This window comes from Dipodomys merriami, unplaced genomic scaffold, assembly GCF_024711535.1.
Source record: "Dipodomys merriami isolate MVZ:Mamm:240054 unplaced genomic scaffold, mDipMer1.0.p SCAF_378, whole genome shotgun sequence".
In the NCBI taxonomy this organism is placed as follows: domain Eukaryota; kingdom Metazoa; phylum Chordata; class Mammalia; order Rodentia; family Heteromyidae; genus Dipodomys; species Dipodomys merriami.
In genome coordinates this window covers 843,214-867,554 of record NW_027205359.1, presented here as the reverse complement: position 1 = coordinate 867,554, position 24,341 = coordinate 843,214, and the positions used below count along the sequence as shown (strand labels likewise).

Below are 24,341 nucleotides of genomic sequence, written 5' to 3'. Positions count from 1 at the left end.
GGTCATATCCATAGATATGAAGCTCTTAAGTATAGCTCATAATAAGTTGAGTTTCTTTCATGTTTTTGTCCAGTTAATATAGACTAATAAAATAAGAACAACAAAAACAAGTGTTATAGCAAAATAAAAAAGGGTTTCATTGTCTTTCCTAATTAATCTTAAAATTGTAAGGACCATTTCAGTTCACACACGCATCCGTGTGGTAACTGTCCATAGCATCCTAGTCTGACATATAGCCATGTGCCTTCTCTTTGAACATTTAACACGGACAGCTTCTGAGATCACAATGGAATCCACTACCATTCTGAGGACAGTGGTCCCACTTTATCTTCCCTTCTACTTTCTGTGGGTAACTGTGGTTTCAAAACAATATGTTTTGCTCTCTCTTGACTCTTTGTAGAGAGAGGCTACATCCATATACCGTTTATAACAGTATGGTGTTATACTACTGCTGCTAATCTCTTCCAGTGCTTAGTTCACATGTGTTTGAAAGGTCACAGTGTGTACAGGGTTTAGTACTATCCACAATTGCAACAACCACTGTGGCTCTACTGTTCCTCGCCCCCACCCCCCACTCCCAGGTTTGGAGAAACTACTAGAGCTTGTTTTCTCATGTGAAATCCCATCAACTTCTTTCAGTTCTCCACATTGTTCTTAAACAGCCTGTTCAAGTTTCATCCCCCCAGTCCAAATACATGGAGCCTTTCAACCAACTACCCATCAGCCTCAGATGGTGTCTACATGTTCTATCCATTCAGTTCCTCAGGACACATTCCAACTTTTCTGTGTGTCTTTTCAATTGCATTTAGTTTCTATTAAAAGAATATTTCTTCTAATTTCTTTTGCATCAGATTTATATTTTCCCTTTTGGATTAGAGAGGAAAAAACCCTGCCCTGCCCATCAACCTGATCTTTAAAGGACAGGTTATTATATCCTGTAAAGCTCATTCAGGCTGAAAATATTCTGTAAGCTAAAGGACCTTCTTACTAGCTAAATGATCATTCTTATTACTAAATGGTCATTCCTCATGCTAGTGTTGCAATTGTTGGAAAAAAAAATCGTGACATTTTCTCACTTCAGAGGTGAAAGTACAGGGAGCCAATTCTTTGCAGGTACAAATATTTTCCTGCATGTGCACCATTAGATGTAAAACACTTAACACTGGCAAACAACCAGTGGCTAGGGGAGCAGTCCCTAGAGAGAATGATTGGTAGGGGGTGGGGGGTGCAGGGGGCTTACTTCCCTTGGAGGAGGCTAAAGGGTAAGAAAGAATACCAGATGCTAACTCCATTCTCTCTCCCTCTTTATCTGGCTTCCAGGGAAAACTCCAGGATACTTAAGGTCCAAGGGAAGGAACAAATAGAAAGATGAGGGAATGAGAAAATGACACAGTGACTAAAGCTAATTCTTAGAGGAGCCAGAACACAAAGGAGAGGTCTGACAAGTGCTCAGTGCAATTCAGTGTCCACATACTCTTAAGCCATTTAAAAAAGCTCTTACCTTTAGGAAGTGCAGCTAAAAACTTGGCATCGAGTTCCCTTTTGTGGTTAGCAAGCTGCTCTTTACTTTCAAGAGTGAACTCGTTCTGAAAGCTAAAAAGCATTCCATTAACAAGATGACAGAGGTCAATTTAAAATGCAGGATAGAAAGTGAAAAACAAACAAAAAACCAGGACATCAAAACCATGCTACTTGCAGATATAGTAAAATATATACTTAGAGATCACAAATATAAAGTTTGATTTTGGTGAGTATACTGGAATGCTTTTGGTTTATTTACATTTATGTTAATATTATACTTTTTGGTGCAAATAAATGATGGTTTTAGCCTTAGCAGCTGTGAAAGATAAGGGACACTGCTGGACCAGGGTCAAAGTCTCCCTTTGTTCAGATTGACAACTTTGTCTAGACTCTAGGACAGCTGTGTAGGCTTGGGTTAATTATCCAACCTCTGTATAGTATACTTTCTTTCTTCTCAGAAAATCAGAAGCTTGTTGAATTGATACATATATAGTCTTCTGGTGTTATATTAAATAACAGGTACCTTCAAATAACCAAGAGGTCCAAGTGTGAATAAAAGGTATGAAAGAGCTGGCATGGTGAGACATGCTTGTAATTTCAGCTACTTGAGACATAGGATGTTGGTCCCAGGCAATAGAGAGACACTCTATCTGAAAGACAAACTAGAGTCAAAGGGCTGGAGGTATGGTTCAAGTGGTTTCCTACTAACCATGAAGCCTTGACTTTCAAGGCCTAGTACCATCAGAAAGGAGGGAAAGAAGACAAGTTTGTGCAAGATTTAAAAGGCACATCCTAAGATTGTCCTCGTTACTTCCACCAGACCCAATGATGCATACACAACTCAGCCCTCTTGCTCATGCAAAAAACAATTGTTTTCCAGGAGTTATAATGGTTTAAGAATGTCCATCAAAGCCTACTTTATGCTTCATACAGGGCTCTCTACACTGAAGTTAACGGATAGGCACAAAACCTGGGGTGAGCCGGGTCCAGTACACCACGGGGATGACTCAGCCTCAGTTTACATATTCCACATGAGGAACAGCTGAAATGGAAATGTCCAAGGTTTCTGGGTACACAGCTCTACGGTGATGTATTGTATTCACTGTGGAGCTGGCCTTCTCCATGGCTGGATACGTATCCCCCAAAAGCCCATATGAAAGAGACACCCAGTGGGATGTCATTAGGTCACTGGTGGTTTGTCCTTGAAGGAGTCTGTGGGACCAGGGTCTCTTCCTTTCAGTTTCTTCTATAGGCTCAAAGAAATGGACCCACCTGATCTTGAACTTGAACCTCCAGAACTATAAGCCCAAATAAACCTCCCTTGACTTGATGACTAGCCTGTGGCAGCTATTTCACTGCAGTAATGTGAAGCTGACTGATATACCCATAAACCTATGTCTCCATTTGTACCACCATGGGGGTGGGCAGTATATTTCTATAGTGGCTAATGAAGAGACTGAGTAGTTGCTATGTGTGGTGTCTAAGAGGGCATAGGAACAATCTATATCACCCATGTAAATTAAGTTTGAAGGGTCTCTGCACATTTTAAAACATGGTACACCATCTGAAGTTCTGGTTATTGCATATAAATGCAGTAGAGCTTATATTCATAAATAAATGACAAGCATACATATGGTCTAGTAAAATATTGAGCATATTAAGTTTTATAAACCACATGCTGGACTGGCTTGAAGATCTCAGGACACCTGCCTAGGCAGAAATCTAGCCTCAGTGCTAGTGTCTACACCATGAATTATAAGGCAGTGATGGTTATTTTCAGATGTATAGTTTAGTATAAACATACAAAATAAATTCATGTAGAAATGCACCCTACTTACAGAATGGCAGTAAGTAATAAAATAAATATTTAATTACGAATTTGAATATTCTACCTCTTGAGCTACAATACCACTTCCAGCTTTTTCTGCTTATGTGGTACTGAGGAATCGAACCCAGGGCCTCATGCATGCAAGGCAAGCATTCTACCACTGAGCCACCTTTCCAGTCCCCTACAGCAGTATCTTTTAAAACTCACATGTTCCCATGCACAAGCCATAACCCCATGGCTGCCTACAATTCCTTTATCTGTGGCCTCTCTCCCCTATTCTTGCACACTACAGATAACTTCAGAGGAAGCAGATAGGTAGACAGAAAAAACGAGCAGACTGGTTGGGAACCTGGGCTCTGGCTAAGCCAGTTTGCTGAGGGTTCTGGATGACACAAAACCTTTAAACCAACACAAGAAACCACCAGGTTTTTAAAAAGCATTACTACCCCTTTGTTTTTTCTACATAAAAATGTGCTAACTGGTAAGGTGGCTCATGGTAGAGTGCTTGCCTTGCATGCATGAGGCCCTGGGTTCGATTCCTCAGCACCACGTAAGCAGAAAGAAGCTGGAAGTGGCGCTGTGGCTCAAGTGGTAGGGCACTACCTTTGAGCTGAAGAGCTGAGGGACAGTGCCCAGGCCCAGAGTTCAGGCCCCATGATGGATCCAAAAAAAAAAAATGCACTAACCAATGGTGAGAATACAGGCCAGGCATCTCAGCCAAGAATTCTAACACCACTGCAGTAACGTGAAGCTGATTGATACACCCACATGTTTTTTGCTCATAACTCCAGTCCTTTTTTTTTTCCTTTTCTATTTAGTTATTTTTCAAATAGGTCCTTTGTCCTCAGGCTTCTACCTGGAATTGGCATCAAACTACAATCTTCCTATCTAAGCCTTCTGAGTACCTGGGATATAGGCATGATGCCAGTCACACCCAGCTTATTTGTTGAGATTGGAAGAAGGGGTCCTCACTTTCTGTCCAGGGTGGCCTCAAATCTTGGTCCTCATGATCTTTCCCTCCTCAGTAGCTGGGACTTCAGGCATATACCATCACATCCAGGTAGAATGAGTAACTCCTGTCACATGGCAAATATAACACAATTTTCCCCCAAAAGCCTTTGAGACACCTCCTTCTCCCTGTCTCCTTCTCCTCTTGTCTGAGTCATCAGAGCTATAGGCACATAGCCAGGCCCCACTCACAGGACTGACAACAGTGAGCCTTTAGCTCCCTGGGGTCTGCTTTCCTTCCTCTTCTGGGTCAATTCTGTAGATCTGGGCATGCTGTCATACCTCAACCAAAAGTCAAAAGCCTATATTTCAGTATGAAACCACATCTGCATTTATAACTGAAGTATGGGCTAATTTTTGTAATTAGAACTCTATGATGTTCTAGTATTGAGAAAACCTTCCGTATTTTTATCTAGCTGTCTTTATCTTCTCTGACATGACGCCCATGCTTTCTGACTCATTTTCCACCCCCTTACCTTCCCTCCTTGGCTTCAATCATCTCAGAAGACCTTGCCCTCTGCTTTCAGGATGGATTATTTTTTTAATTGTGTCCTATTAACCTAATTATATGCCTGGAGAGCTGGAAGGGGGTTGTTAAATGGAGAGCAAAATGCTGTGCTGATAATGTCCAAGAGAACATTGCATGATAAGGGGGGTGGAGGGGTGGGCAAAGCCCTTTTACCTTTTTTTTTTTAAGCTCTCCTAGTTGGTGTCTGAGGGGCTAGATTTCTTGTGTGGCCTATGGGTTTTATATGGCTAGGACATTTTACTTTTAGTAAGATGGTGTCCTTTGAATAGGTTACAATGAAATAATAGCCACGCTCTCTGAATTGCTGTGCCCACAATTTAAGTCTGTCCACCCAACTGTCTGTACATTTCCTGTTTTTCCTGTCCTCAAATAAGTAATGCTTTCTTGTCTCCCTTTCTTTTCCTTCCTTTTTCTTAGTCACTGATTAGTTCTACTAAAATAGCTAAGAAATCAAGAAACCTGCCAGGGTTATATTAAGTTCTTTTAAAACATGTCAGAGATTCAAAACATAAATATGCCAAGCATCATATTTATGATTTTATCAGTCAATTATAAAAAAAAAGTGCTACTAATGACCTGAGTCATTACTGCTCCCATTTACCACACACACACATGTGTATAAGATACATCAAGAACTTGCCCTAGCTATATTAAGCCAAATCAAAGAGTTATAAGAGCAACTCTTCAGTTTTCAAATGCAGGACTAAGCTCTGCCTGATGAGGACAGAAGTCAGGCAAGTGTTTGTTGTAATGTAGTAGGGTGAGAATGTCACAGTACACTAGGAACAAGAGTATCAGGCTAGGTGAAGTGTAGACAGGGGATTGGACCCTTGAAGCACAGTGAAGCACAAGTTGAGACTCATGCCTGAGGATCTACAGACAGCTTTGTGCCTCTCCTTGAAAATGGTATTAGTGGTTTACAATGAAGCAGCTGAGGGGTAGCTCCTTGTATGGTACACACTGTCATTTTTACATTGTCTACATGGATGATGACAGGGCCTCAGTGACTTAAAACATTAAGTAAATGAAATTGTACCAAACAACTTGTAGTCAAAATACAGGAGTATAGACAGGTGAGGAGAGAAATGACAAGACCAGGCTCAGGCTACAAGAGCTTCATGGGCAGGTAGCAGCTGGAAATCTGCAGGGAGGGAGGGAGGGAGGGAAGGAGAGAGGGAGGGAGGGAGGGAAGCAAGGAAGGAAGGAAGGAAGGAGGGAAACAAGCAAGGAAGGAAGGAAGGAAGGACAGACATGAGAGAAAGAGCAAGAAAGAGAGGCAGAGTGAGAGAAACAGAGAGAGGAAACAGAGAAACAGAGAGAAAAAGAAGGACAGAGACAGACAGAGAGAACAACAGAGAGAGAGAGAGGGAGAGAGGGACCCCTTTCCAAAAGATCAAAAACTCCAACACTTGATTGGGAGATTGCAAGAGGACATCCAAAGTTTAGAGATAAGTGTGAAAAATATAATTGTCTTTCCTAAATTAGCAATTAATTACAAATGACTGAAACATTTTATGCCCCAAATAGTTCCTCCAACACATTAAAGGCAACAGAAAGATTTACTGCCTGAGCATACTGTTAAACCAGCTTGCTTCATGCACATGCATGCATGTGCCCATATGCATATATTATATACATGCTATATATGCATATATATTATATATATATTATATTATATATTATATATATTATATATGCATATATGCATATATAATATATATAAATATATATGTCTGCTTTTTTTGCAAGTTCCTTGAACCCAGGACCTTGCACATGCTAGGTATACACTGTATCTCCAAGCTACATCCCAGTTCCTATTTCATATATTCTAATGACTAAGACTCATAAGAATTTAAGAGAACAAGAGAAAGCTCAGTGTGAGCATGCGTGCCCAGCATTTGTAAGGTCCCAAGTTCAATCCCTAGCACTTCGGGGATTTAAAGAGGAATTTCAGATAATCATTTAAAAACACTACAAATCTCCAAAATTTAAGATTTCTTCAACAAAGGCCATTTTACCTTGGGACTTTCCTTTGATGTGGAAATCCAATGAAGCTTAAATTTTTCTTGTTAAAATCTAAGGGAAAAGAACATAACATTAGAATACTTACACAGGATAAAACATCTACTAAGAAAACATTTTTCAATCTCTCTTTGAATTTATAATTTAAGGAAAAAACATCAACTAGCCAAGAAATCAGAATACAAAAAATGTCAGTCCTGAAATTCATATTTCTTATAATCAAGTTTTTGACTTATCTCTTTCCTGAAAGTAGCCATCAAATTTCACGTGTTAAAAATACTTTGACAGGCTAGGTGTCAGTGGCTCATGCCTGTAATCCTTGCTACTGAGAAGGCTGAGATATGAGGACCGTGGTTCAAAGCCACTACAGACAGGAAAGTCCATGAGACTTTTATCTCCAATTAATCACCAAAAAGCTGTAAGTGGAGCTGTGCCTCAAGTCATAGAGAGTTAGCGTTGAGCAAAATAGCTCAGGAGAAATGCCTAGGACCCGAATTCAATCCCTAGGACTGGTACACGCATAAAAATATTTTCACATAGTTCAGTGTTATAGTTTAAAGTTTTTATGACAATAATAAGAACTCAAAATAAATACCTAAAACCAGAGCTATGTATTGAAGGGGAAAAAAAAGAAAAAGGAAAAAAGCAATTTTGGTCAAGGTCATCAGAAGTACTGAGTCTTTTGCTGGATAGATAGATCTGAGATGCTTTTAAAGAATCAAGAACTAGGGAGAGGCATGAAGAATTAGAGATGTCTCAGTTCTTATCTATTTACTTTCATTAAAATCCAAACAATAACAACACATTACAAATACTTATTTGTTTTTGTGGTTAAGATATCGTATTATTATTTTTAATTTTATTTTATTGTAAAGATGCTGTAGAGAGGGGTTACAGTTACATAAGTAAGGCAATGAATACATTTCTTGGCAAGCATTGTTACCCCCTCCCTGAAGATAGCTGGTCACAACTCCATTCAGAAACAACCCCCACCCTCCCACTGAAGTGAACTGGTTAATCAAAATCAGGCCCACATTACCAGTCTCACAGATAGTAAATCTGTTTTACAGAATTTGGCATGGTGACCACTTGTGGACCAAGAAAACCTCAGGTACATTTACCCATAGAAAGTTTTCCCCTTATTGAAGTACCTTTCACTGTTAAATATTTTCAGGCAGAAGCCTGAGGAATAAGAGGATAGAATGCTGACATGTCTTTATACACATGCAAACATATATATAATCCTGAAATTTGGAAATTCTAGCTAACTAAAAAAGCACCATATAAAAAGAAAGATGTAAAACCATTTAGACATCTAGGCTTTTCTTTCAAATATACGTGCATGTGTTAGCTATTTAAAGAAAGAGAATTCCGTCCTAAAAGCTATCAAATATTGGAAAAGAATATTCTGGAATCTGAGGCCTGAATTATTCCAGTAAATTCCTGACTGTATATATGTGCTATCTTTCAAATATAAAGAGATTAAAAATAACCTGGGTGTCTCATTTCTGTACAAATACCACACTGAGACATGAGACCATTCAGTAAATTAAAAGCATATATCTTACATGGTGTAAGAAGAAGGCCCACTGAAAAGATAAATATATTGCTCAAAACTGTCTCTCATGAAGAGTTAATAAGAAGAGACTCAAATACTATGCCTACTAGAAATAATTTGTAACACACAACATTTGGCTTAGGAAAGATTTCTTAATGAAAAGAGCAACAGCAGATACAAAATTGGATTCAAAACCTGGACATTCTAATTTAATTTGCAAATTTTCCTACGTAAGCTCTTTAGTGGTTTAGAAACATCTTTTAACTTGTTAATAAAGAAAGAGCATGTACCTTCTCAGCAGCTAGATGATAAGCTCATTTTTAAAGTCAGATATTTTCAGCTTTCTTTTTTGAGAAAACTGCAGTTATCTACACATAGGAGAATGCTGAATAAAACACAGAATTCCAAGGCAAATATATTACAGAATGAATACATACATGCATTGGATATTTCTCTTGCCTTACCTGGTTTTTCAGAGAACTTCAAAGCTCCCAAATAGCTGGAAACCCCAGGGCTTCTGAACATGGTTGTCCCTAGCAGCTTTGACTAACAGCCTGCTACAACTAATTCTCAACCAACAATGGCTTTGGTCTAGTCTAAGCAAAATTGGGTTGAGATTTTTCACAGTGCAAGGCTAGAGCAATGAAACATGTGTGTCCTTGAGCTTATAGCAAAAGGCTTCAGGCTAAAATGAATCAAACCCCTTAATCAGATTTCAAGCAGAAAGTAGACCTGGAGATGCTGTACCAGAGTGAGTCCCAGGGATGGAACATTGATGACAGTGTCCCTGCCGAGCCCTGGTTGAATTGCAGTACAGTTTCTGTCTGCTGAGGACACAGTATTGTCCCCTAACCACTGCGGGGGAGTAAAAAAAAATAACCACTTCTACCTCACAACAAATAGCTGGGTACCAGAGGCTCGCATCTGTAATTCTAGCTATTCAGGAGGCTGAGGTCTGAGGATTGTGGTTTGAAGCCAGCCTGAGCAGAAAACTTATCTCCAATTAACCATCAAAAAGCCAGAAGTGGAGCTGTGGCCCAAGTTGTAGAGCACCAGACTTGAGGGAAAAAAAACTAAGGGACAGTGCTGAGGCCCTGAGTTCAAGCCCCAGTGCTGGCACAACAAACAAACTAAACTAAACTAAACTAAAGGGACAGTAAAAGAAAGCAAGTGAGCTCAGTGACAAGAGGACCAGACAGGTCAATGATGGAGCCTTGGGGTTGGGAATCAGGGTCATGATCGTGATTCACCCCGCTTCCACCAGAAGGCAGGGATTCTGCATTTGTATCTTTAGTCCATGTCCATATAAAATCAGACTCATCTTATCTGAAGGTTAGCAACTATATTCTACAATGACTGTAGATTTCATATCCTATACTCAAACCAGATTGACTTAGATCAAGTTCTAAAATGCAAACACACCTAGGATGAAGTAGTAGAGCATTTGCCTATGAAACCTGAGTCCCTGAGTTCAAACCCCAGTACTGACAAAAGGAAATGAAGAACCACATGCCAAATTAATTAAGGTATACAAAGGCAGGTAAAGTAACACTTGCTTATGATATGGCCAGGGGCAGCACTTGGCATTTTCTCTATTCTTACTTCCTTTTCTAAAACCAGGGAGAAATACAGCAATTTTGGCACTTAAAAAGCACAGCAAGAGGCTCAAGTGATAGAATAGTAGCCTTGAGCAAAAAGAAGCTCAGGCACAGAACCCAGCCCCTGAGTTCAAGCCCCAGAACACTCACACAAAAGCACAGCAAGAAATAGCATAAGCCTTGTGAATAGCTGTAGAGGAAAACTTACTGAGAAAGCATAGATAATTGTGGATGAAATGGAAAAGCAAGTGTTGGAAAGAGAAGAGAAAGGAGAGGGAATAGTTGAAGCACTAACTCAGCCAATGGGTAAATGAGGTAAAGTAATGCATGCTGATAAATAATCCTTCATGAGAACTTCAATCTACAAATCATGGCATGTCTTGATCACCATTTATTTCCTGAAAACCACTTTCATATAGGACATTTAAATTACCCTAAACAACTTTAAATGTTTCTTTTTTATTTTTAACATTTTATTGTAAAGGTGATGTACAGAAGGGTTACAATTGCATAAGTCAGGTAATGAGTACATTTCCTTTTGAACTGTGTCACCCTCTCCCTCATTCTCTCCCAGTTTTCCCCCTCCTGTCTTCTCTCCATGCAAGTTATATAGTTCATTTTCAACATAGTGTCTACTGAGTATCACTGCTGAATTGTTTCACCCTTGCTCCCACCATTTCTGTGCTTTCCCTCCCCCTCCCCAAATCAGATAAACTTATATACAAGACAGAACAGTAACAGAATACAAAACAGTAACAGAAGGGGAGGGAAAAGGAGGACAGTAAACAGTACAGTAAAAAAAAAAAACACCTCTGCTTCTACTTTTTGGAGTTCATTTCAGTAAGGATCAGCATGACCATGTTCATTGCAGCACTGTCTACCATAGCCAATATGTGGAGTCAACCCAGATAGCTGTCAGTAGATGAATGGGTCAAGAACATGTGGTACTATATATATGCACAATGGAATTCTGTGCTTCTGTCAGAAAGAATGACATTGCCCCATTTGTAAGGAAATGGAAAGACTTGGAAAAAATTTAGTAAAGAGAAGTAAGCCAGACCCAGAGACACATAGGCTGCATGGTTTCCCTCATTTATAATAATGCCTATAAATCTACAAGTAAACCCAATGGATAGTAAAAGATAAATAATTACACCTGGACATGATTAATTAAATAGCAGTCTAAACATTCACACAGTGAGAAGAAAGGAGGATTTTCTTAGGGAGAGGATTGCTAGGGCTCAATAACTATGTGCATATGATCAGGTAAAATGATGCTTATCTAAATGTTTCTTTCAAATTATCATTAAGGAAAAAAAATCTGTTCTAAATTTTCCAACTAAAATCTCATTCTACTATCCAAAGAATCTGGGCATTCTCTTGAAGTTGAAAGTAGAATATTACTAGAATTTTCTACCTCATCTGCTAATCATCATTAAAAAAATCTGATTTAAATATGGTTTCTTTCTTCAGGTTGCTAGTGGCTCATGCCTATAATCCGATATAGTCAGGAGGCTAAGAGCTGGAGGATCTCAAGGCTCCAAGCCAGCCACGGCAAAATAGTCCATGAGACTCAATCTCCAATTAGCCAGGAAAAAGCTGGACTGAAGGAATGGCTCAAATGATAGAGTACTAGCCATAAGCAAGAAAGCCAAATAAGTGCAAGGCCCTGAATTTAAACCCTGGTATGAGAAAAACAGCATGAAATTCTTTACGAATTATGGATATAAAATCTATTTTGTAAATATCCCCTCCATAAGAAGCCAACTAAAACGGAAGGAATCTACATTTTACAAAAATTGGAATATCAATTTTATTCCACACTAATTACAAAAAGTGATCACTGAATGATAACTATTGTGTTAGGCTAGCTCATTCACACAAAGAAACTTCAAAACTGTATTTCCTCCTATCATTCTGTAGGTTAATGCAGTTGATTTATTTGCAGGGGGAACTTCTATGATGTGGCTGTGCCCGTATTGAATTTGAAGGAGAAGACATATTTGTAGATAGAGATAACAGGATATTCCCTCCAACAAGATCACCTAACAACCAGCTCTGCACCAGTCGAGGGGATGCACAAAATTCTCTGCCCCGTGTCCACTTAAGAACACTATTCTCCCTAATTTTCAAAGCACTATAATCTTCAACGTTGAGGAGCAATGACTGATGGAAGTGAAATACCAAGCTTTAATCGTTATAGTAAAAGGATGAACATGCAATTTTAAGTTGCCCATGAATGGGCATGCAGAAATGCCCTAGTAGGAAAAAATGCTAGGGCAGGAGGTAGGCCACTGTCATGGCATTTCAGGAGGTCTTGACACATGGGTGATAGCTGGCAATGACCTGGATGACCAAGCAAGTTCTATGAATTCAGCATCACTGGAAACAACAGAACTAGAGCTCGGTAAATCAAAAACATTGGACCCTGCTCCCAAATCCTTCTTTCATCTCCTAGACAAAAAACTCAGGCAACACCTGAGGCACACTTGTGGGCGTAGCTATACCCTTTGTGCCTGGCTGAGAAAAGGAACGGTAAGTATTAGCTGAACAAAGTGATCAAGTAAGCGCGTAGGTGAGTGGGGATGCCACTTCTGGTCTGAGATACCTCTTCACATGTGGGCAACTCTACTTGTTAAGGAAAGCCCCTAATAAAACCTTATTTTTCTTGAAATTTGAAGTGGCTCTGTAGCAAGTAAATAAATTGTGTAAAGGAAGAAACAAGAAGACAAAGTCAGAGACTCACAGAGGGCCTGTGGGCTGGTAAAGGCAGGGAAGATGATTCCTGAGGTCCAAGCACTAATGGAGTCATTATGAGTCCAGGGAAGAAGGATTATCTGCCCAGGAACCAAAGTCAAAGGATGACAAAGGATAGGAGTGTCACACCATCCAGAACTGTGCAGTTCATGACTGCAGTTCAACCTACCCAAGGACCACCAAAAGGGCCAGTCCTTGAGGGTGATAGATGCTGAGAACATTCTAGCACTCTTATAACACTGTCACAGGTGGCATTCAAGGGCCATCATTGAGGAGAACATGGATACAAAGCCAATGAGATGAGCAATTGCCAAGTATCCCAACTGGCAAATGGCTGTTTTCTACCACCACGGGGAAGATTTGGTAAATAAAAGGATGAGAGACCTTCATCATCATCATTATCATCTCAATTATATCAGGGACAGGGAACCCAGTTTTTCCTCTCCAAGATGGGTGATCCAGTGCCTCACATATGCAGATGAGAAAACTGAGATTCAGCATGATCTAGGATAAATACCCAAGCAAGGATAAACTATTAACAATGTACTTCTGAATAGCAGAATAGCATTCTCAGGCAGACCAGACAAAAGCAGAGAGGGAACTATGAAGTGAGATCAGAAGGAACTGAGGCAGGGGGTAGGAGCACAGGACAGGAGAACCAGCTATAATACCCCCTTCTGGTTTCTGCGTCCATACCTACAGCCATGGGCTGATATAGTTCAAGGCTTTGGGAAGCTCCTGTGGAGACCTGGGCCATGTGGTTGTTGGGTCTGCTTATTGTTCTCTGAATAAAAATGAGATCACTCCCCTCTGCTGGAAATGAGCTGAAATTTAAATGACAGTATACAGCAGGGTAAAATTTCCACTAACAGTTGTTTGAATATATCCTGCTGTCAGTGGCCTATACATTGCTAAAATTAACAAGTGCCACGGACATTTTAATGAACTCTCCTCTATAAGCTACAAAAGACAGCTGGACTGAAATTCCAGGGTCCAAGAGATATTTTTACAGCCTCGTAAAGGAGTAAGCTGGATGCCAAGAACACCCATAAATGGTATTCTCATTTTCTTTTGAGTTTTCATGATCTGAATCAACCAACAGTTGCCTGACATAGGTGACCCTACTAGCAGAAAGCATACTTCGTGCTTTCATTTCTCTTTTATCACATTCCGCATTCTGGTTACTCACACATTCCATATTTCCTCCTCCTCCCCCTCTTCTTCTTTTTTTGGGTGCCGATCCTGGGGCTTGAAGTCAGGGCCCAGGCATTGTCCCTGAGCTTTTATGCTAAAAGCTAGAACCACAGTTCCACTTCCAGCTTTTCTCATGTGTGACTGGAAATAAGTGTCTCACAGGTTTTCCTGCACAAGCTGGCTTTGAATGGCAATCCTCAGATCTCAGCCTCCTGAGTAGTTAGTATTCTAAGTGTGAGCCACCAGTGCCCAACTCCAGACTCCTTCCTACACACTAATTCTCCTCCAATGTATGAAGGAATTTTTTGTGGGGTTTGGTTAGTAGTAATATTTATACAAATTAGTTAGTATAACTTTGTATTGCATCATGACATAAGGTAATTTAAAACAGGCCATGCATATAGAGATGAAAGAACTTTCAACAACAACATACATTACAACTCACGGTGATTTCTTTATCAGCTGTGGTGAAAGCATGCCAACCTTTCCATCCCTCAGAATTATTTTTCTGAAGCCAAAATATAATTGAAAGCCTCTTAAAAGTTGTATTAATTTGTGCAAAACAAATGTTCCCATGAGTGATGTTATATTTACAATGAACATTTTCTCTAATCATTTTGATTTGGGGCTGATTTTTAATGTCTACCTAATAGTTGGGAAGAAAAATCTGGGTGACTTTCTCAGGGTGAGGATAAAAAACAAACTTCGATTTTGTGTTTCAGATGTGCACAAACCTAGTAGTGTAGCTTACTAGCATAGCCCTTATCTACATAGACAAGGCCCTGGGTATGGCTCCCAGCAAGGCACAAACAAGCAAACAGTTAAAATATACTCTGAAATACCCACAGAATAGGATAATATTCTGGCTTAAGAATGGAATGGCATTCTGACACATGCTACAACGTGAAGCTAAGGATGACAGGCTAAGTGAAACAAACCAGTCAAATATTGAATGATTTCACTTATCCCAGGTACCCAGAATAATCAGCTTCATAGATTTTTGAATGTGGATGGCAGTTGCCAGAAGCTAGGAGGAGGAGAAAATGAGGAAAGAAATACGGTTTCATGGGGACAGTCTCATTTTGGAGAGATGAAGACGTTCTGAAGATAGATGGTGCTGATGGTTGCAGAATTAAGCGAATGTAGTTTATTGAAGACACTGAACTAAGTGGTTAAAAATGGCCCGGATGGTAAAGTCAGGTGTGTACGGGTGGTGGTGGTGGGGAATGTCTGTAATTGCTGCTTCTTAGAAGGCAGAGGATGGAATATCAAAATCTAAGGCTAGTCTGGGGCCACTCAGGTAAAAGCGTAAGACCATATCTGAACAGCAAGAAAACAACAAAACCTTACAAGAACATCAAAAACTGAAAGCCAAAAGGGTTGGGGGGGGGGAATGTGCAGCTCAAGTGCTTGCCTTGCAAAAGTTCAAACCCCAGCATAGTCAGTAAAAGAAAAAAAACATGAAAAAGGCTAAGATGGTAAATTTTGTGTCTATTTGCATAATAAGAAAAATAGACTAAATCGAAATCACAAGCTGACACAGAGGCAGGCATATGCTGAGCATCCAAGGAGGAGCAACAGGAATGTTGGTAACTTGTGCGAGTTTGGCCCAAAGAGGGTTCTTGATGAATGTGTCTACTGTGTGAAACTCACAGCTCTCGCTTAGAATAGCAAAAGGTGCAGAAGGCTGCATTCTGGACACCCCAAGGGCCTCTCTACCTAGTGAGAAGACATCTTGTACAGAAGGGAAGTGAGCCGACATCATCACCATTACCATTACTCAGGGAGGCTGAGGAATGCTTCTGTCTGCTCCCACCCTTCAATTCTATTTGATGGTTCTTATATGAACAGAATACAAGGGAACACAGAATCATATATATAAATATTTTATGTGTCTTCACAAGTTCAGAAAGCAGACAATAAATATATCAGGCGATAGAGAATAGTCATAGCTGTTATAGAGCTACACTTAAATGACCTGATGCAAAGAGCTGTGAATAATTTCTGGTCTGCTTGGCTTCAAAATGGCATCTTAAGGTTACCTAAAAGTAATAATGACAACTGCAGCAATAGTATGAAACACCAAGGAAAAGTCAGCACCCTGCATCCCTAAAATTGCCAAAGTTTTCCATGGGTGACAATCACTAGTACCCAAGATGCACCCTTGGATCTCAGAACAGATTCCCAGAAAGTTTGCAGATGGATGGTGAAGAAGAACAAGTGAGAGGTCACACACTTATAGTGACACTTTTCAGGTGTCACTGGTACCTGGAAAGCAGATCTTTGTTCACAGAGTAAATGGCATGGGAAGGTAAAGGGCACAATGTAATAATTACTTGTACTGCACTTATATAAAATATTACTACATTATTACATTACGGACTACATACAAGATGGTTTGCAGATATTAAGGCATGCCATACAAGGTGCTTAAATATCCTTGGGTTTGGGGTACACTGTGTATCTGCCATGGGGGTTCTGGCCCTTGGAGACTAGGATGTGACTATATTCACTTCACCTCCATAGCCAATCTCTGCTTGTACAGAATTTGCTGGGCAGATACCAGAGGTCAGACAACCTGACACCTAGGATAAAAAAAAGTTCTCTCCTTCAGTGACTTAAAAATCCAGACAAGGATATCACCTAAGAAGTGAAGGAGATTTTTGTGCATAAGCACCAAAGCCTTTTGCCAGCCATGTTATCTAGGGGATGCTTTATAAAATGACCCTATTTTATCCTATGCTCCAGACAAATAAATATTCTTATTCCCCCCAGACATGAGAAACTCTTCCTGGGTAGGTTGAGAGACAGATCCCTAAAACTATAGAGCCAACAACAGTCCAGAGTTGAAACAAACATGACTGTAAGATCACTGTGAAGACTTGTGATCCAGTGGAGAAACTGAGCCTTTCCTTCTCTTAACTTCAAACGCTAGTCTATACAACTAGCATATTGGTTGAGATGGTGCAAATATAATGAAAATTGTCATTTTGTTGTGTGTTTTTTTTATATGAAGACTCATTTAGAGTGCAAGATTTATTACTGCTCCATTGTAGCTGTTCACATACTGGAGTAATTAAAGAGAAGCTAAACGTTATTGAATAAACAATACCGTGTATTTGAATCAGTGACTGATTTACTCTTTCTACTAAAAAGACAAAACATTAGCTGAGGTGGGGAGAGGGATAACTATAGCTCAGTGGTAGAGAGTTTGCTTAGATATACTAAGCTCTGGGTTCTACCCCCTGCCCTAAACATAAGAAAATGCCATTCCAAGAGATGAAATACCTAACTATATATATATATATATACATATATATGTATATATATGTAAACTATATATATAGTTTACATACATATATACATATATATATGTATATATAAACCAGTGGTTATCCCTTAAAATCAAATAATCTTTTATCATTAAAGTTATATACATAGTATTTGACTTGTGTGTTGGAGGCCCCTGGGTTCTATTCTCAACATTGCAAAGCAAAATGAAACAAAATAAAACCAACAAACATTTCTGACCCAGTCCATAGTCCTTAGAGTAAGTCCTGGTAGAGAATCTGACAGTATGATCCACAGGGCAGACAGAGTCCCAGTAAAGTGAGATGCACTGCTCTCCTCAGAGAAGTCACCTCCCCCTACAAACCTGTTTTCCAACCATACCATAATGTAAGTCTGTCAAGGAGAGGGCATATTCCTGTCATCACCATCTCTATAATTAATTGAATAGTACTAGGCCATGTCTCCAGGGTTCAGGCTCTTCAGGTCCACGCAGGACACAAGCCCACTGCTGCAGCAGGCCCTGCAGCTGCCAGCCTGTCCCCAGCTGCCAGCCTCCTGGGCCTACCTAATAAGGCCATCTGTGAGTTGACTGGCTGGCTGGCTTATAGGTCACCCACTGTTTACCACGCAAACTCTAGGCAGACAAGCAAGGCCAGAGCCTACCTTTTGGCAGACAAAGGGTTACCCTTTGCCAAAAGCTCTTAAAGGGCTGCACTGTTAGTCTATTTACATCACAATAGAAAACTTGTCTAAGCAACCGGTAAACTGGGTCTCAGTTTGTGGAGTTAGAGAAAGCATCACTTTCAGAGTGGCCTGGGGCTGCTGAAGAGGAACTTTTCTTTACTTTTCCCAGTCTCCTCTTTGACTTCACCAGAGAATAAACAAAAAGCCAATCTTTAGAGGCACTTGTTTAGCATGCATCTGAGTCTCTGAGGCACTCTAACTTTAAAATAGCATCTACTGTCTGCAAATAGATTGCGTGTCCCAGATGCTTGAAAGTGATTCACTAGGTCAGGTGCAGCGAACAAAGTAGCAATCCAGAAAATAAGCAACTGCCAGCCAGCAAAAAAATAAACTTCTGCATTGTTAGCTATAGATGCCTCTTGCTTGGTCTAACCAGGCTTGAATACAAATATTCATTATTCTTGGTCTATTAAGGTTAGAGCTCAGTGACTCCTCCCCACCCTCCACCCCCTCCCACCCCAGGCCCCTTGCTTTTCTATATAAGGGAATAAAAGGATCTGTGGAGCAAACTGTAGCACATTTATCTTCTTAACCAATTTCCCCTAGCTTTTAGTCATGGGTCCCTCTGTCATTGAGCAGATATGCTCACCAGAAATAAGTGTGTCCCAAGGGAGTTTTAAACACACCAGAATTTCAAGTGTCAACCTGGACTGTGGAAGAAAAAAAAATCTTATTAGTTCAGAGTTTGTGGGGTGTGTGTGTGGGGGGGGGAGGAGAGACAGAGACAGAGACAGAGACAGAGACAGAGACAGAGGCAGAGAACAGAGTGTACTGGGCTTGAACTTAGGGTCTGAGCACTGTCCTTTATTGACCTTTAGTTTTATTGGTTGAGGCTAATGCTCTACCACTTGAGACACATCTCTCTCTGGCTTTGCGGTGATGAATTGGAGCTAGGAGTTCCATGGACTTTTCTTTTCCAGCTAGCTTTGAAATCATGATCCTCTGATCTACATCTTTTGTGTAGCTAGGATTATAGGCATGAGCCACCAGTGTTTGGTGTGTTCAGAATCTTGATAGAAGATCATATGTATAGCTCAAATGTGTGATTATAGCAACCCAAAATGGACCTGTTCACTTTATTTTTGTCTCCTTTGCTTCCCTTATTTTTGGATCCGATGTTAACTATCTTATGTTAATGCATTAATTCTTCATAATTTCTCAGTAACCCAATAGTAACATATAGTTCCAGGTTTTTGATTCTCTGAGAGTAATGGAGTTTGGGATGCTTGAAGCAAGAGTTATAAAACAGGGGTCTTTAGTGTATGTTAAATTGTTGAGGATGACTATATTAGAACCATTCATTACCCCAGGGTTTACTTATTCAAAGCAGTCCCTAGGGCAATCTGTCATAGTGGGTCTTGGAGAATTTCTGTCTAGAAGTTTATGGCAAAGGGGAAGAACAAGAAGTATGGGCTTGTCTTTAACAATTTGGGAATTCGTTTTTAAAAAGAGAATTTAATAAAAGTGACATCAAGACTGGGCATGGTGGTTTACACTTGTGATCTCAGCTATTCCAGAGGCAGAGGTAAGAAGTTTGTGGTCCAAGGCCAGCCTGAACAAAAGCAAAGCATGAGACCTTACCCCTCCCCCCACAAAAGAACTAAATAAAAAGTTTAAGCGGTAGAGCCCTTGCCTCACAAGCGCAAGGCCCTGACTTCAGTCCCTAACATTGCAAATAAAATAATGAAATAAAATAACATAGGTTACATCACACCCAATTGTGCTAACATTTCTTGCCTTCACAGTATTGACACTATTAGAATCAGCCTTATCTCCTGTATATTAAAGTAAGGAAGAAAGCTCAGAATAGAAAAAAGAAAAGAAAAATTCCCTCTTGCAGTGACGGGGACACAACTCTCTCCTTTAACAATAAGGAGATTATGGGAGTCAACCTCCATGGCATTTCCACGTAAAGCAAGGTTGTCTAACAGGTTCTCTGCACAAATCCACTATTCATCCACCCTGATGAAGTGCAGCTGGCAACTCTTTGAATGTAAATTTATAGTCATCCTCCTTGCAGAAGAAGAACTCTAGCATTTCCCCAACATTCAAACCTAACCAACTCCCCAGACCGTTTTCCTGATGTGAGGAGCAAAATGATTGCTCACTGTCACATGCAAATTACACCTTGTGACCTTTAGACCATATGCATGATTTGATTGATCTTGAAATGATTAAGGATTAAATTAGGAGTGGGGGAGCAGCCTCCAATCAGTGCGCTTGCCTACAGTGCACACGCGTTTGGGTTTGGCCCCCAGCACTCACTCCTCCTGTGCCTCCCCCAAAAAATCCCATCTCAAAATAAATCACCATTTGCTACCTCTTTATCTTACACTTTATTTTAAACCTCATTCATTATCAGGCTATTTTTGTGTATATATTTTTAGCTTAAAATAAGCAGATGTGTTTACAAACTTTCTTCCAAAGAGTTGATTTAACTAACATCTAAGTGTGTCAGATTCAAAGTACTAACTTTATGCTGAAAAAAGTAATAACAATAACAACACTAATAATAATAATAATAATAAACAGCTTCCTTTCCTGCACTATGTCTCCTCCTAGTGGCAGAAAGAAATCAGTGCACTTTCTAAAGATAATTTAACAAATACACAGAAACACCATGGAAAGCCATTTTTATTCAAAACAGCACAAATAGCTCCAAGACACAGAAGTTTAAAGGTTAGAAAACTAATTAATTAATTAAAATATTTATTTAGTATCCTCTGTTCTCGGGCTAGGCTGTTGAGACAAAATCCTTGGCCACAAGGACTTACTTTTCAGTAATAGATAAAAGTAGAAAAGATTATTTTGCATGCCCACAAAACACGTATGTTTTCCTGTATAGTAATGAGTTTCATGCATGTAGAATACCAAACACTCTGGGAATGGCAGGGATTGGCATCTGATTTCCCACTTCAACTCTTGCCCAGGCACACCCAGAACTCTCCACCCCATTTTCTCCTCATCAAATACTTGCGAATAAAACAAGCATGTGCCAAGGAATCCAAACCCACGGGATCCAAACTAGGAGGCTGTGTTATCAGCCCAACAAAAGGGCTTGTGCAATCCTCAAATGTCCATATGAAAAACTAAATTAACTATAGTTATAAAGTAAGGTAGTCTCATTAAGAGTAATAAGTCGCTCTATAAAAACTGGTATAAGGGTGTATATAATAGTTTGGAATGTAAACATTAGAACTGTGTGAATATTTTATTCAGAATTATAGCAATCATGATCCTAAATTGTGTAACAGTCATCTAACTACTCTTCAGGACCTGGATCTAAAAATCCTGGCAAAGCTAGGTGCTCAGGAGACTGAGACCTTAGGATCATAGTTCAAAGCCAGCCCAGGTAGGAAAGTCTGTTAGAGCTTATCTCCAATTAACCAGCAAAAAGCAAGAAGTGGAGCTGTGGCTTAAGTGTTAGATGGGCAAACTTGAGCAAAAATGGCAAATGAAAGCACAAGGCCCTGTGTTCAAGCTCCAGTACTGGTACACACACACACACACATACACACACACACACACGCACACAAATACATACCACTTTGAAAACTAATAAATAATGTATTCTTCCAGTGTTCTAGGGGTCTAAGAATATACCAGGGTTAGAAGACAGAGAATTATGTCGATCTGAAGCACAGGCCTTGACTGTGTGAGACTCTAAGCTGAGCAGATTCTGACCACTCACAGGAAATCTAATACCTTGTGTTCAGGCGGAAACTGGTCTGGCAACAGTCCTTCATACTGGCCATTGATGCAGCTTGTATGTTCACAGCACATGAAGAGGTTTTGATGAAAGGATGATACTATTAAGTGTTTAGTGTTATGTACACATCCTGTTTGCCAACGTGTTACCTATTTCCAAATATCCCTTTGGCTATTTGGTAAGACAAGGGGCAAAGAAGTTTCCTAAGAGCATAAGTTTTCACAGAGCTGAATATGTGTGGGTTTCTCATATCTGTTTAAAACCCTATCTAAACTGCCAGGGGGAGTTCAGTTCTTGCTGCTGAGATCCTTCTGGATAAACTGGAGGCCTCCAGGATGAGATTTTAGCTGTCAAGAGGACTTTTATTGATGTAGGAAGTGGGGGACACTTTGTTCTTTCTTTTTTTTTTTTGCTGGCTTCTGAGTTTGAACTCAGGAGCTCACATTCACTTGGCTGGCTTGCTCATTACTGGTGTTTTACCACTTGAACCATGCCTCTAGCCCTGCATTATACTGAAGATGGAATCTCTGATTATTTTTGGCCTGGGCTGGTTTTGAACCATGATCCTCCAGATATGAATATCCTGAGGATTACAGAAGTGAGGCACTTGTGTCCAGCTGGGGTGAGCATTATTTTGAAAGACATCATATGTGAACTAAAAGAAAAGCAAGTATAAATAGTCCGTGTTAAAGTATGCAAAGTGAACTTTGTTAGGTAAAATCTTTTTGGGGGGTGGGGAGGTGGGAAAATCCCAGTAGATTTTTCAAACAAAATCTGCACAATGGTTATACTGAAAGTCTCAACATGATTCAAGTCATTTACATGAATATTTCTTCATGATGAGCCTAATTAACATCTACTCTATTGACTTATATTCTACCTCATTCATTTCTTAAGGTTAGCAAAGAAATGGTAAAAATAAGTTTAAATTCCACTCCATTTCCAAATTTAAGGAAAAATAATTCCCAAAGTTCTCATTGATTGATCAGTTGAACTCAAGTTTTGAACTCAAGTTTTAAATTCGTTTATGACTTTGGATATCCAAGGGCACATGGAAATTTATCAGATATGGTGATCCAGACTAAACATTACTGTAAAGACTACAGCCCTAATCTGTGTTGTTCTTACAATTTTTTTTATATCACCACAGTCATATTTACACAGTTAAAGGGCATCTGTGAAAAAGAACAGGTTATATAATTTTATCCTAAAACTATTACAGCTGAGCAGCAGCATTTCATGCCTGTAATCTGCTCAGGAGGCTGAGATCTAAGAATCACAATTCAACGCCAGCCTAATTAACCAACAAAAAGCCAAGAAGTGGAGCTGTGGTTCAAGTGGTAGAGCGCTAAGCCTTGAGTGATAAAGCTAAAGGACAGCACTCAGGTGCTGCATTCAAGTCTCAGTACTGCTCCCCTCTCAAAAAATAAAAATAAACAACAACAACAATAAAAACAATTACAATGGGATATTTTGTTTAAAAATATAAGTAGGAATAAGGCACAAGCTATCCCCTGCTCCTCTGCAAGTTCTGACAGAAGCCAGTTAAGACATAAAGTGTAAGTACCTGAGAACTGTACTGAAACACCCAAATACACACACACACACACACACACACACACACACACACACACATATCAGTATATAAATATATACTATAAGTAAATAAATAAATGTAAGTTGTTGTCCCTAAAGTCCCCACCTTCCACTACAGACAGAAGAAAATATTTCAATATAGAAGCCAAGGGCATTTCTCACTTCCTACCTCTCCAAGAAGACTCTTGGCTAACAGAAGATCCTAAGTCCCGGTTGCCTATATATCTACTTCTTATCAGACTCAGGTCCTAAGAAACCACGTTGTTTGCCAGGCTAGTTATCAAAACCCCCATGTATCCTATGCCAGCCACTCCCTACTTCCTCTTCTCCTCTTTTCTCATGTGCAAGATTTCCCAAAGCGCAGGTGATTTATCTGTAGTGCCAATCTTCTAAGGAAAAGAATTATTCACTATGGAATTTTCCAAATTGGACATGAATATTTCAAAATGTACCAAATCATATTAAGAACTTTAAACTCATATATATGTATATATACGTGTATATCTTCTAATCTTTGAAAAATGCTGTTGTTTAATGAACTGACACCAAGCCCTACCCGTGGGAATTAAAAAAAAGTTTTTTCTTTTATTTCTAATCTATACTCAACCGTTAAGAGCTTGGGAAATCTATGAAGGCAGTAGAAAGGACAGTGGTAGTGGTCAGGGGTTAGGATGGGAGGGAGGAGCACAGAGGTTTTCTGTATGGTCCTATAAAGATGGACAAATATTGTGCATTTCTCTAACTCTACAGAGGAACCACCAGGAAGGATGCTAAAAATGGTAGATTGTGCTTACACAAGAGTGTCTGAATGTCTCTGTATATACTGGTCAACTTTGTTGTGAGTATAAATCTGCTCTCAAAAACAAAGCAGATTAAAAATCACACATTATGTTCTACACACACACACACACACACACACACACACACATCTTGGCTGAATGATTTCCCAGTTCCTGCTGAAAACTTTAAGGGAGATAAAATGAAGA

The 24,341-nt window shown here is 39.7% G+C and overlaps 1 protein-coding gene across 16 annotated transcripts in view; it reads right to left on the bottom strand.

The window, feature by feature from the left end:
* The window catches only part of LOC138804873 (supervillin-like), a 137,786-nt gene that overhangs the window by 84,473 nt on the left and 28,972 nt on the right, over positions 1-24,341 (bottom strand). For all 16 annotated transcript variants that reach the window (XM_069989382.1, XM_069989384.1, XM_069989372.1 and 13 more), the window contains exons 2-3: positions 6,905-6,962; positions 1,502-1,593 (exon numbers count right to left, since the gene is read on the bottom strand). Coding sequence is in view for 14 of the 16 variants with exons in the window: in XM_069989372.1 (XP_069845473.1) it covers positions 1,502-1,593; positions 6,905-6,962 (150 nt within the window). In the remaining 2 variants the exon portion in view is untranslated. The remainder of the gene's footprint in view (positions 1-1,501; positions 1,594-6,904; positions 6,963-24,341) is intronic.